Consider the following 13,723-nt stretch of genomic DNA (forward strand, 5'->3'; position numbering starts at 1 on the left):
TTTGCAAGAGATTCGCATCTGCGTGTCCTAGTTAAAGTTTTCCATCATCGCCTCACGTAGTAATGGATCAAAGATGGCGGCTAATGTCTACCACGATGAGGCTAGGAAGTGGGAGAGCCGCTTGGCGGAGTCTCGAAGGACCATATCCAAGGCGCAGATAATTAGCGGGTTATGCAACTGGTTGGGAAACTTAATTTGGGGAGTTGTGAGATGGACTTCCTGGGGATTATGTAATCATAGCACACAGAAAGGTAGAAGTTTTCTTGTTAAAAAGGACTACGTTCAAGGTCCTCTGCCCCTGCATTTGAAGTATTAATATTTTAGTTATTTGGCTGCTAACCGCATTTTGTGGCTGCCACATGTCACCTTTCTACGTCCCACACCCTCCCCCATTGAGAGCCAATTTCGAAGAAATGCAAATACCAGGGAGAATGCCAAAGGCTGTCAATGGAGAAAGTGGGAGAAAGTATGCATTTGAAGGACGAGTGATGGAAGTTTCCATTCCCATTCGCAATTAAACGAATGTCGGATATCCCAGTGCCTTGATGGTTGCATTAGCTTGTCCTAACTGTACCCGACAGACCCTGATCTTGCATCTGGCATTTAGCGTTTGGAAAATGGTACTTGCTCCCCCGAAACCAGGACATTTGATTCCGCGCTGATTGGCAAGTTGATTATTCAGTTTGTCTGATTTTGCTGTTTTTTTCCAGCATCCAGCATCCTGAATGCCCTTTTTAAATCCGCACCAAACTAGCTGGAACTAATTCAATAATTCATCCAATTGAGCTCCATTGTGCCAGGCAGTGGCATTATTGATGAGATCGACAATTTAATTCTAAAACAAATAACTGCCACGGCAGCAGAGCAGAGTCCATAAATTAAACGGCCGCCAGCAAATCCCAGTTGAATGCCAAACAAAGGATTATCCAATCGAACTAAAGCGCTTTTAAATAATAAACATTCCACTGGCTCCGTACTGGCACAACTTGTGTGGCATTAGTCGTGTTCTACAAGTCTTTAAAAAAAAAACACACGCACACAGAACACAGAATCCACAATACAGAAAATATGGGCCATCGCATTCAATTTCCCTCTTTCTTCGGAGACATCGCCGGCGACCCCTGACCCTTGGCCCATTCTTCTGGCGGCGCTTATGTGGGTCAAAGGAAGCCAAAGCAGAGAACCAAAGTTTGGGTCGCCGGATTGGAAAAAATAAAACCATTAAAAGGCAGCATAAACATGACACAAACATGCGGAATGCTCTGTTATTAGTTGGCTCCGAGATCGAGGACCAAGTTGCCACTGCCCGTTTCATATTGTTTACGGCCGAGCTGCCAGATAACTGGGCCAGGAGCCAGGTCTTATCTCCCAGAGGGACTGGATTCTGGCCATCACTTTGCTGATTGAAACATTCAGTTACCGCTTCCCTCCACTCCACTCTATCAATCATGGACTCTGCTGAGAGAATCATAACCAATTTAAATATTCGAACAGAAATCGAATCTTTTTTTGTTTTGCAAACCTTTCTGCCAAACCGAAAATCGCTCAAACAAATGAAGGCTGGCCTCCTGGGCCATGTCGGACAGTGCCACAAAGTTTCGACCATTGAACGAGAAACTGGCTAACAAGTTGCCAAACAAATCAGGGTAGCTCCTTAGCCGTAATACACTCGTGCTTTTAGTCCCATAAGGGGGAGTGGGAGGTCTGAGAATTGAATCAAATAATACTAATAGCATCCTTTGAACGTTCTATCTTTGCAGTGAAAACTAAGCTCCTGGTGGCTATGAACTCCAACTAGATAGCTCCAACCTGAGAAAAAAGGAACACCCAGCCCAGGGTTAGAGATGTCCGACTGGCAGTCTACCGTCTAAGTGACTTCCACTCGATTCCCAGCCAGTTGCCGATCTTCAGCATGGACAACAGCTCCGCCGCGGCGGGCTCCGCCACGGATGTCCTCTACCAGTGGAGCGCCAATGCCGCTGCCTCCGCTCGGCTTGCCCCCTCGGCCACACCCCACTATGCGGGCTTGCCACTCGGAGGTAGGATGGCCGACTCCGTGGACGGAGGCCAGTACTTCATGGCCGTGCAGAACGAGTCGCAGTACGACTACGGGAACGAGAGCCTGGACTCGGCCTCCTATCAGCAGACGAACGGCGAGCCGTGCCGGCAGATGGACGGCAACATGACCTACTGGAACCTCACCTGCGAGTCTCCGCTCGAGTACGCGATGCCCCTCTACGGCTACTGCATGCCCTTCCTGCTGATCATCACCATCATCTCCAACTCGCTGATCGTCCTCGTCCTGAGCAAGAAGAGCATGGCCACACCCACCAACTTTGTGCTAATGGGTAGGTATGAGTCCTTCGAAGGACCTTCCAGATCAATAACTGACGTAGCAATGCCAGAATACAAACATCAGTGGGGTGTCAGGTGCAAGTTCAAGTCGTGCTGTCGTGCCACATGCAACTGTTGTGTCTTCCGGACAAGGTCACAGGAGACGGCCCTCCACTGGCTGCTCTTCGGGGAATGGCGCCCCTTGCGATGCTCCTCATTCAGACGCCGCCTTTATGATTATTATTTATTTTTATTCCATGTCATTGCGAGCCCCGCCCCTCCTCGGAGCGGGCTTAATGTGCCACAATGTTAAATCAGGCAGAAGTTTTGTGAGATTTCAAAATAGCTGGCAGTGTGCGTGCTCCGGCCCCTGGACCGCCTTAACCCGCTGGGAGCCGCTCAGGCCGCGTAATGCTGAGATATTCTAATAGCGTGTGTAATGCTAATGGCTGTGTGCGCGGAATTTGCCGCTGATTTATGAAAAAGCCTGCTATGCTTCCATTCTGCCACTCTTCCACTCTGCCAGGCTGCCAGTGAGTGGCAGTAAGTGGCTTACAAGGAGGGGGGCTGACAGGGGATATGCTGTTCTCCATGAAATCCCATCGAAATCGAAACACTCGATCCAATTACAAAGTGGCGGAAAGTTAAAAACAAAGTTTACATTTTAAACCAATTCCTATGCTCGAGCGGCGACGGGCTTTGACTGTCAATGGGTTAACCCCTGACCTCCCTGCGAGGCCCCGGGCCAAGGCTAATCGCATCAAGTGGAATGGTCGATCCCTACGTGCTTTTGGCACAAAATAGTTCCTGCATAGTCTCTCAGTGTAGGCAAAGGTCATCAGTTAGTCAGTCAGTCCAGTAGACATTCCAAAACATTATAAAGCTAACGCATTAGGATCTGTTTATTTTAGAACTCTGAAAAGACAACAAGACCCGCACAGCCGGAGCATGTTTATGATAAACAAATTCGGATTATGCCAGATGTGTGTCCACACAAATATTTACTTGACGCTCAAAACCTGGTCTCTGCCGGAAATGTCACAAATAATTGATCGGTGGAGGGATTATCGATTGCGGGTCGGAGGAACCAAAACATCCAGGACAGTATTGTCCAGGACAACAGCAACACTTGGCTGCGCCTAATGTCCAATCACACAATCAATTTACATTGAAAATCGCTATGATTTGCATAGCCATTACCATAATTTCTAATTCCAAACAGCCATCTCTTTCTAACTCTGTACACCTATCTCTCTCTATCGTTATAGGCATGGCTATATGCGATATGCTGACGGTTATATTTCCGGCACCGGGACTATGGTACATGTACACGTTCGGCAATCACTACAAGCCCCTGCATCCGGCCTCCATGTGTCTGGCCTACAGCATCTTCAACGAGGTAAGTCAACGTAGGCTTCACTGTAGCCCACACTGAGCGAATTAAGGGGAGGGTGGAAGATTATTTGGAGCTTCAATGGAAATCATACTTTTGCCTACTTTTAGGCTTTTCTCTCACTGCCCCTTGACTCCCGGTGCTGTTTTCGTCACAAAACTAATTGCCAAGGCTGGCCGGGCCAAGTGGGAAGAGCGGAAAACTGTTTGTTTTGGCTTCTGGCCACGTTCCGGCCTCCACCTTCTCCCAGAAGACGCGCCACGCCGCTCATTGACCTAAATAAAATGCTTGGCTGGAACTTTTGCGCCACCCGCCACCCTCCACCCTGCTTTCACTTTCACTTTCACTTTGTGCTTCCGTTACTGTTGCCTTTCCTTTTGTCTCCGACTGATGTATGATGCTTTGTTTGTATCCCGTCGCGTTATCGTTATCGTTATCGCATTTGATGCCACGTTACGTTCCCAGTTCGCCAGTTCCCTATTTGCGTCCCTTTGTGTGTGTCACTTCTGTCAGCATAATGAAAGAATGAAAGGCGCTGCTAGTGCCACTTGCCACTTGCCGCCTGCCGGCTGCCGGTTGCTGGTTGCCACCTGCTGCCCCCCATCCACAAATCGCAGTAATCCACCCACCCACCCATCAGCCCATCCATTCAAAGCACTTATTCATTTGAGAGCGTTCCTCCACCATTACCATGCAAACTCTGGGTCGCCCATGCCCCCCCGAACGCCTTGATTAATCAACATTTTCAATTTATGGCACTCGTAACGGGAGGGGGAAGGGGGGCGAAAGCAAAACTGTTTACTCACTTCAACGGAGTAGTGTCGGCTTGATAAAGCGCCACTGCCACTGCCACTGACGCTGCCCTACGCCCCCGACAGCCGAAAACAGTGGCACAGTGGTTTCAGATCCTTTGCGGTCTTGGGGATATCCTCCAAATGGCAAACATCATCTCTGATTGCGAGTCCTGCCACCACTGTACTGGCTACGTGCTGTTAGTGGACTCTCAGGGGATTTGTACCAGCCAAGTTCAAGCTGAGATGTCCTAGATGGCTGGCTGGCTGGCTGGTAGGCTTCTAGTAGGGGGAGGAGGACTACTATCTCCGAGTATGACTGCCATAAAATTCAACTCACATCCACATCCACATCCTCAACTCCATATCCACATCCTCGTTTGGTAATAACCGCCAGGCGGCCATCGCAGCCTCAAAGTTGAAGATTTCATTTCATTCTTTGGAATTTATACGTTCCAGCAGCACGTTCGCCCCTTTCTCCGGTCGTGCTTTGCTTTCTCTGCTTTCTCCCCTTTGAATGGCGCGCATAATGGCCATGTTAATGTAACGAGAAAGGGGCCAGGAGTAGGGGGCCAGGGGCAGGGGGCCAGAGGGCCAACCATTTCATTGTAAAGTACTACGTACAGAGGTATCTGTCCATGTCCGTGTAATTGCAGCGGAGTCAGACACATAAACCGGATTAGGCCACAGATTGTGCATTATATGGCCAAGCTCAATGTCAAACGCACAGCCACAGCTACGGGCCAGATACACAGATACACAGATACTACACGGCCGACAGATACAGCTACAGCTACAGATACAGATACTGATTCAGAGAGTGCGGTGCTGAGTGCCTGTCTGCCACAGAGCCACACTCATTATGCTCCATAAACGGAGCAGACACCTGTCGTCCTCGAAAATGTTCAAATGGCCAGTTGCCAGCAGTCTCGGTCCGTACTGCCAACATTCCGGCCATCCATGGAGCTCTGGTCTGGCTAATGCAGTCAGAGGGCCACAGTTGGCCAAATCTGATTTGTGGCAGAAGGAATAAGCAATTGCTGTCGGACTTGATGGCTGGAGTGATGTTTGCCTCGCATGACCAGGAGAGGTTCCTTGACATGCGTTTTTTATGGTCCATAATCGCCTGTAATTGTAGAGTCCTTGCCGGCAATACATTCCTTCTTAGAGTCGTGTGCCAACTTCTGAATCCTTTCATCTTAATTATTGCGCTACACCCCTCCCTCCAGCCCCCGAGAAAGTTGTACGAAAAGTCAAACAAGAAAGTTATTTCCAGAGCTCCGACTAATCCCCACACATCGCATATTCCCTCTATAAGCTTCTCATTCCACTGTGTCCTGTGTTTACTTACAGATTATGCCAGCCCTGTGCCACACCATCTCCGTTTGGCTAACTCTGGCCCTCGCCGTGCAAAGGTAAATATGCAATTAGGCGGATAACACCAGGCCCGCCCTTCTCTGGTTGAGGTGTAACTAAGGTGTACCAAAATGTGAGACTGACTGACTGACTAACTGACTGACTGACTCACTCGTTGACTTGTCAATGGCGGCAATAAATCAGTTTTTGTGGCAAAAATAAAATGTCAATGCCTTCGCGCCGCCTTGGGCATACAAATTATGGCAAGTGTGAGACCTCCATACAGTATATAAGGTACAAGGTAAACAAATGGCTCTCCACCATCCCTCTACGAGTGGGCCAACGCTGCGTATGAGTGATGCGTATGAGTGATGCGAGTTGTTCCTCCAAGACAGCCAGACAATCAATCGATTTCCATCGAAAACAGGTAGAGAGGAGGAGTGTACAGTTTTCAGCCCCCGAACTTGGAGCTCTCAAACTCTTTAAAAATTGGCCAGCCCCCGGCCGCTAATGTGAATCCATAAATAAGCCCACTAATTCAGAAAACAAACGACTATAAATATTTCATAGACGCGCAAAGAAACCGAGAACGGTCCAAAAAAAAATTGAAAGGAAAACAATAAACTAATTTCGAATATACTATTCGAACATAAATTTCCACCGTTTCCCTGTTTCTCATAGAAATAAAATTCCTCTCAAGGGTCGGCCGCATTGTTCTATTAACTCATGTGTGGGATCATAAATTTTACAGCTTTGCGAATAAATTCGCCAAGTGGGGGGACGGGCCTGGAGAGGCTGCAAAAAATAACCGAATATACCGAAAACTCTACGAGAATAGTCATAAATATCAGCGCCATTATGCGACTTTGGGCCGTTCTCGAGTGGTCGCCGCTGAAGTGGGGCAGTAGTAGGGTTGACAGTAGGGTGGTGTCACTGCTGCACCACCAAATAGCTAAATAATAACGTATATGTATGTGGGCCGTAACCACCGTCACTGCCACTGCTCTAGAGCCAGGACTCTGGCCAGGACGCTTTCTAAAATGCGTTGAAAATCGCCCGAGGACAAACAGCGCGATAAAAACATTCAACGTTTATTGTTATTATTGTTATTGTTGGTGCCTCTGCCTCGTGCCTCATGCCTCTTGCCTCTGCCTCTGTTGCTGTTGTCAACTTATTGTATTTCAAGTGTTTTTATGGCCTCTGCCAAGGGGGCGGGGCAGGACAGACGGGAGGGGGGCCAAAAGGCAGGGGTAGGCGGGAAAGTGGGTCGTCAAATAATGGCCTGGAGTGGCTCGAATGAACTCGCCGAGTGAGTGACGCTCTCCATAAAAATTTCATATTACAAAGAAGCACACAAATTTATGATATATAGAGGTAGACTTTTGTATGCAGCCCCAACGACAGCCCCTCTCGGCAAGGAAGGGTTGAGGGCCACAGGATCCATCCAACCATCCAGGGCACTATAAATATTTAATGTCTTCCTTATTAGTTGTGTGATTGAAATCACTTGATGGCTAAATACCCGCCAATTATTGGTGGTAGTTTGGTTACTTTCTTCTGGAGGCAATTGAACTATAAGGAGGGGATACAGCTTGGAAGATTCTATTAAACAAGCTTCTAAAGAAACTTAGCCTCTAACTTACAGAGTCCTAAAACCTACTCTCCCAAGGACCTTCTCTCCGTTAGTACCGGGTATCATACAGTCCAGAACATACAGCCCCCTGCCAACTAATCCCCAGAGAACTCTTTCGTTCAATGGCTCAAAATTTTGCTACTTGATTGATTTATTGTGTCGCTTATTTCGACTGGGGGATTCGGGACGGGTTGAGGGTTGTTTTCCTTGGGGCTTTAACAGTTTGGGGTTTTGTGTTTTGGTTTCCAGAGGGCCATCCTTTTAGGACAAATTAACTAAATTGTTAAAATGACAACGAAAACGAGACGGGCACGAGCGAAAGGGCACGACATAAGCCAGCTAAATGTTATTCATTTATTAATATCAATGCCATTTAGGGCTAAACGCCCGGCAATCGTGGCTCGGTGTTCACATCTCGTCCTCTGGCCCGCATCCTTGAGTCCTTGCTCCTCGGTCCTTGGTCCTTTGTCCGGACCAAGCGCTGTTTTCGTTTCGGTTTTCGCCGCCGCCTCCATTTGTTTTTGCTTTCAAGTTTAATGAAATCCCCGCTTGACAAAGGTTCAATGAAAGATTGATTGAAAAACATTTTCGAGTGCCAGCGCAGTGGGCGTGGTTATAATTATGCGCATAAATTAGGACATCGCCGAGGTCCTTTTGGCTTAAAGGGCGAGGTATGGGGGAGCTCTTGGCCAACTAGTCGCCAGAGCCAGAGGAAACTTTTGGCAGGATTTGATTCTCGGTTTTCGGTGCCGTAACAAATTGGCCAAATTATGAAATTATAAAGCGCCGACTTGATTAGCCCTCCAGATTGGACCTGATTGCCCTTCCTGGAGGGCGACATTAGGATTTCGGCAGATTCATTGTCACCGCATTGCGATCGTAAATTTCCACCTGGGGAAATTGGTTTATCTCCGTCGACATTGCCATAAAATTGTATTAGCAAGCGCGCTTAGACGCACAAGCTCGTTAACGACAGAGTGGAGAGGCCACCCCAGCCATCCCAGGTGCCATTCGAGTAACAACTGCTTAATGGCCCTCAGATAAGCTTTTCATTTTCGCGAAGGCACCGATCACCAAAGCCCATTACTTTGCCGGGAAAGGACATTTCTTACAGAAGGACATATTGCAAGGACAGGAAGGGAGGACAGGCCATCACAGGGATGGGAATAATGACTTACAAATCCCCCAAAACAAGAACTTCTAACTCCATCACCTTTTAAACTCTCTCTCCCTCAGATACATCTACGTCTGCCATGCCCCCATGGCCAGGACCTGGTGCACCATGCCCCGTGTGAAGCGCTGCACCTTTTACATCGCCCTGCTGGCGTTACTCCACCAGGTGCCCCGGTTCTTCGACCGCACCTACATGCCGCTCTACATCGAGTGGAACGGCGAGGAGACGGAGGTATGCCACCTGGAGACGTCGCTGTGGGTGCACGAGTACATTGGGGTGGATCTGTACTACACGAGCTACTATCTGTTCCGGGTGCTGTTCGTCCACCTGCTGCCGTGCATCATCCTGGTGACGCTGAACATCCTGCTGTTCGCGGCCATGCGGCAGGCGCAGGAGCGGCGCAAGCTGCTCTTCCGCGAAAACCGCAAGAAAGAGTGCAAGAAGCTGCGCGAGTCCAACTGCACCACCCTGATGCTGATCGTGGTCGTGTCGGTCTTCCTCCTTGCCGAGATCCCCATCGCCGTGGTCACCGTGATGCACATCGTCAGCTCGCTGATTATCGAGTTCCTTGACTACAGCCTCGCCAACATCTGCATCATGCTGACGAACTTCTTCCTGGTGGTCAGCTACCCGATCAACTTTGGCATCTACTGCGGCATGTCGCGCCAGTTCCGGGAGACCTTCAAGGAGATCTTCCTCGGCCGGCTGGTGGCCAAGAAGGACAGCTCCACCAAGTACTCGATCGTCAACGGCGCCCGCACCTGCACCAACACCAACGAGACGGTCCTCTAGTAATTGGTGATGTTGGTGCCGCGGCGGGGCAGCAGCGACCACCGTCGCACCACCTGCACCAGCACCACCATCCATGCTCCCGGCGGGTGCGGGGGCGCGTCCAGTGGTGGCGGCGAAGGTGCGCCGCAGCACCAGCATCTGCTAACAACCCAGCGGCGGGTCAGCACCATGGACATCATAGCCGAGGAGCGGAATGTCTAAAGGGTGTCTGATGATGCCAGTTACCTCTTCCCATCCCAGCATCCCAGGATCCCAGCTTGCTACCCAACAGAGCTATAGAAATCGAAAGCCAACTAACCCACAATCCTCTCAAGAAACAGTCTTAGAAATGTAAGAAAAGTTGAACTCACCCCTCTGTCGCATTTTCCTGCGAATTCCACAAAGTCCTCAGCGGGACTTGAGCCGGAACAGGACCCACAAGTCAGGTTTCAGGTGGGAACACTACAACTCATCCAGTCCAGGTCTAACTAAAGAAATCTGAAATGATAAGCAACCTTGATCAATGTTAGATGTTATAAGAGTAATACCAACCACCCCCATAGATTATAGATCCTAGGAGCAGGCTGGACAATAGTCCCCTTATAAGAAGGTATAACAACATCCCCGAATATCCCTCTTTGGAATCTAGGTGTTCTTGTCCGTTGATGTCACATACTCCCCACATAGTGTGGCGGTTAAGCTAATAATAGTTATAGGTCTTTGTTGTAGAGCTCTGGAGCAGACTCTTGCGGTGGTGGTCGGTCGGGGAGAAGGGGGGGACTCAACTTTCCAAGTGATACTGGCGGGGGAGTGTGTAATTTAAAACAATAACTTTACTGTAATACCTAGGAGTAATACCTTGAGAATACTTACAGGAAGCTCGAGAGTCGCAACTGTCGGACTAGCATACTGAGATTAATCAATTAATCAGTGCTACTAGTGAGGCATATTAGTGTTAAATGGCCCGTTTGTAAAATATTTTTGTAACTCTCGATCAGCGTAAGGTATAGAGTTCGTGTTTAAGTGTAGCTAGCAATCTAAGGACTCGAGGATGAGGAGGAGGAGCACGTGGCCCCAACTCGTTTAGGTCCGTAAACCCAGTCGAGCCCCGTGGCGTTTACCGATTTAAATGAAAGGAGGATCCAAAACACACATCACACAGACAGGTAGACAAGGCCTCCAATCAGTCATACCGAATTTCAAGTTGATGTTTAGGCTAAGCGGTAACCCACATGTTTTTTTTTCTAGTGTAAGCAATTGGGATTCAATGTTGATATGTGTACAAGTATTTTACAATTACAGATTACAGATTACTGATTACTGATTACAGATTACTGATAACCAGATTAAAGATTACTGATTACAATTGCAGTTTCCAGTTTGAATGTTCTAAGTGTACGAAAACTAGACTAAAATGAACTAAAAAACCACAAAAAACAAAAACCAAAAACTAAAAAACCAGAAACCTAAAACCGAAACTAAAAGAGTTCAACTAAAAACTAAAAAAACTATAAACTATCTCTAAGAGTTTGTCTGAATGGAATGTGCTACCTACGTATTTACAAATATCTACATACTATATACTATATACTAGTGCCGTCGCCGTGTTTCCGACTCTGATTACGGGTTTCGTTTTGTTTTTGTACATATTCCGGCGAAGCATCCGATGGTGAATAAATAATCTCATTAAATGTCACCCAGCCACTGCGTTTCACTTTATTTTTTTTTCCCCAGACTTGTAAATAGGGGGATTCCATCGATCAGTAGAGCCGGCACGGTTTCCTCGAAGCCCGGGGGGAGGCCGGACAGCCGAAGGCCTCCAGGAAGGGTGGGAACATCTTTACCGCATCGTTCACCCGCCGCCGGTCGCTTCCGTGGCGGCTGCTATGGTCCCACCAGCGCTCGTCGGAGCAGAAGAACTGCGCCATGTTGAGGAAGAAGAGCTGTCGCTGCTGCGGCGACTGGGAACCGGTGCGGTTCCGTTTCCGGTCCGTCTCCGCCTCGTGGAAGTAGGCCGAGTACGCCAGCTCCAGACCCATGGCGTCGGCCAGCTTCTCCTCGGAGTACTTCGGCCCGAAGCGGTCCTCCACGCACTCCTCCGCTCGCCGGAAGGACTTGTTGCGGCGCAACTCCTTGATTACGCCGGGGTGCAGGTGGCCGCGCGGGCTCCGCCCCACCTCGTGGAAGCCGAAGCCGTGGGTCAGCTCGTGGCCCAGGATAAAGCCCAGGGAGCTGTAGGTCAGCAGGTCAGACTGGTTGCGCTCGTAGAGGGGGCTGGCGAGCAGGGAGAGGGGCACCACCAGCATATTGGCCCGCGGCAGGAAGAAGGGCGAGGCGAAGCTACCGTAGTTCCGCCGGTCGATGGGCAGCCACCACTTCCGCATCTCGAATCTGGGAGAGATCGAGTATGGCAGTGCTGCCGCCATTCCATAGATGGTTAGAAGATGCTCCAGGTTGCCAAAGTGGTCTGAGGCGTTAAGCTTGATGAAACGGTAGCGCTCCGCGATGGTGGAGACCTTGTCGCCCCGTTGGGGCAGGACGCTGAGGCGGAGATGCATCCGGTCGAGCTTGGCCAGCAGGAAGGCCTGCACCTTGGCGGAGAACTCGTTCCGGTTGGCCCGCAGCTTCTGGCCGAAGCGCTGCTTCAGCTCCCCGAACAGTCCTTGCAACACCGGCTCCTCCTGCAGTCTGGGGTGATGCTGCTCCATCAGCCAGACAGCGGGGTGGCCGAGGAACTCGCGGGCCTGCTGGGCGCAGTCGTTGCGCTCGATGGCCCATGGCTGGATAGACTCTGGACTCGGGATCAGGCTCAGACGCAGGTAGATGTAGCGGAGCAGGAACTGGATGGGGCAATAGGAGAGGACCAAGACCATCTGCTTGAAGTGCCAGACATCGGGGTTGCGGGCGGGCCAGGGAAACATCCAGTATGCGGGAGGTCCTTTCAGAATATTGAACGCCTCCCCCTGTCCAGCATCGAGAAGTTCCTTTTCGAGGGTGGTCACGCTGCTCCAGAAGCTCTCCTTGTCCTCCAGCTCCGCCGCCGGAAACTGCTTCCACAGGCGATCAAACTCCTCGCGGGTCATAGCCTCCCTGCGGGTCTCTTTCTCGTCCCAGTCCACGTCGTAGCGCACTATCAGGTCGACCCACACCTTCTGCATGTCCGCGCTGTGGAGATCCAGAAGGATATGAAGGCGGAAGGCAGCGTTCACTCCTACCGTGAGGTCGGCCCGACTGGCTTCCCGTTTCCGGATGATCCAACCCAGCACCTCCATTGCCCGGACCACCGTCTGGTTCACTCTGCAGGCAGCGTAGTAGTCCCTGACGAGCCTCACGAAACCGGGCTCCTCCTGGCCGGAGATCAGGGGCTGCTCCAGCACATCGGCCAGGTCGTTGTGGTAGTTGAAATCCAGCTGGCCCACCACGCTTCGATACCCCATGCCGGCATGGACGGCTGCCCACTTGCCGCAGGCGTATCTATAGAAGTCTAGGCAAGGATCCACATTGCTAGCCATATGCCGGGCCACGCGATCCGGAAGCTGAGGCCGGGCCCATCCCGGAAGAAGGATTACAAGTAGAAGCCGCAAATCGAAGCTCATGACTGATCTGCGGACGATCAGATGGCGAATGAGCACCAGAGCCGGAGCACCAGAGCCGCAGCGTCTTATCGATCTGTTCTAGATTGCGATTAGATTTCTCATTACTTTTAATTAGATTCCAATTAGAGCTCCGGGCCTGGCAGCAACCGGCTCGGGGGATTTGTGGGCTCAGTCTTCTGGGAATTCGAATGCAGTTTGCGGCAACTTTGGCCAGAAGCTGGCACTCGTCGTTGTCGGCTTTGTCGTGTTTTTATGATTTGGGAAAAGTTTTCATTTTGCATTCCGAGAGTTCGCCGCACACACGAAACTTTCGGATGAGGGTGTGGATGGTAGGAGGGTGTGAATGCTGGCGAGAATGTGGCTCAAACTGGATTGCGACACTTTCTCATTTATGTTTAATGCACTTTAGCCAAAAGTGTTGGCCCGGGCTCTCTGCTCCAGCTCCTGCTCCTGCTTGGGGCTTGTTAAGTGCTCAAATATGTGGTGTGGTGGATGGGCTGGAAGTGCGGTGAGAAAATGCCGTCACTGCACTCGAGAGTTCTCATCAAAGTCACGAGATTTTTCGGCAACAAAGAGCCGAAACTTTGGCCGTTTAGCCCGAGGTGGCGGGGGCAAGTGCCGGAATGGATCCAAGGGCCTGGAAACCTGGCCATTTATAATGCGGGGGATGCGGGA

At 50.2% G+C, this 13,723-nt stretch overlaps 2 protein-coding genes across 2 annotated transcripts in view; one reads left to right on the top strand and one right to left on the bottom strand.

The window, feature by feature from the left end:
- Positions 1-9,824, top strand: part of SPR (Sex peptide receptor) — a 38,197-nt gene extending 28,373 nt beyond the window's left edge. Inside the window, exons 3-6 of the mRNA XM_017235964.3 lie at positions 1,761-2,348; positions 3,603-3,733; positions 5,872-5,933; positions 8,744-9,824. Of these exons, the coding sequence (XP_017091453.2) occupies positions 1,913-2,348; positions 3,603-3,733; positions 5,872-5,933; positions 8,744-9,473 (1,359 nt within the window). The 5' untranslated portion in view covers positions 1,761-1,912 and the 3' untranslated portion in view covers positions 9,474-9,824. The remainder of the gene's footprint in view (positions 1-1,760; positions 2,349-3,602; positions 3,734-5,871; positions 5,934-8,743) is intronic.
- Positions 9,825-11,212: 1,388 nt separating this feature from the next.
- On the bottom strand, positions 11,213-13,048 carry frma (fra mauro). The gene has a single exon (XM_043209721.2). It carries the CDS (start codon positions 13,046-13,048, stop codon positions 11,213-11,215), a length of 1,836 nt encoding a protein of 611 aa, XP_043065656.1.
- Positions 13,049-13,723: the final 675 nt, after the last annotated feature.

This window comes from Drosophila bipectinata, chromosome XL (genome assembly GCF_030179905.1).
Source record: "Drosophila bipectinata strain 14024-0381.07 chromosome XL, DbipHiC1v2, whole genome shotgun sequence".
NCBI lineage: Eukaryota > Metazoa > Arthropoda > Insecta > Diptera > Drosophilidae > Drosophila > Drosophila bipectinata.

Excerpts from the sequence above, each read along its gene's own strand:
- frma (XM_043209721.2), bottom strand. The coding sequence starts at position 13,048 with ATGAGCTTCGATTTGCGGCTTCTACTTGTAATCCTTCTTCCGGGATGG.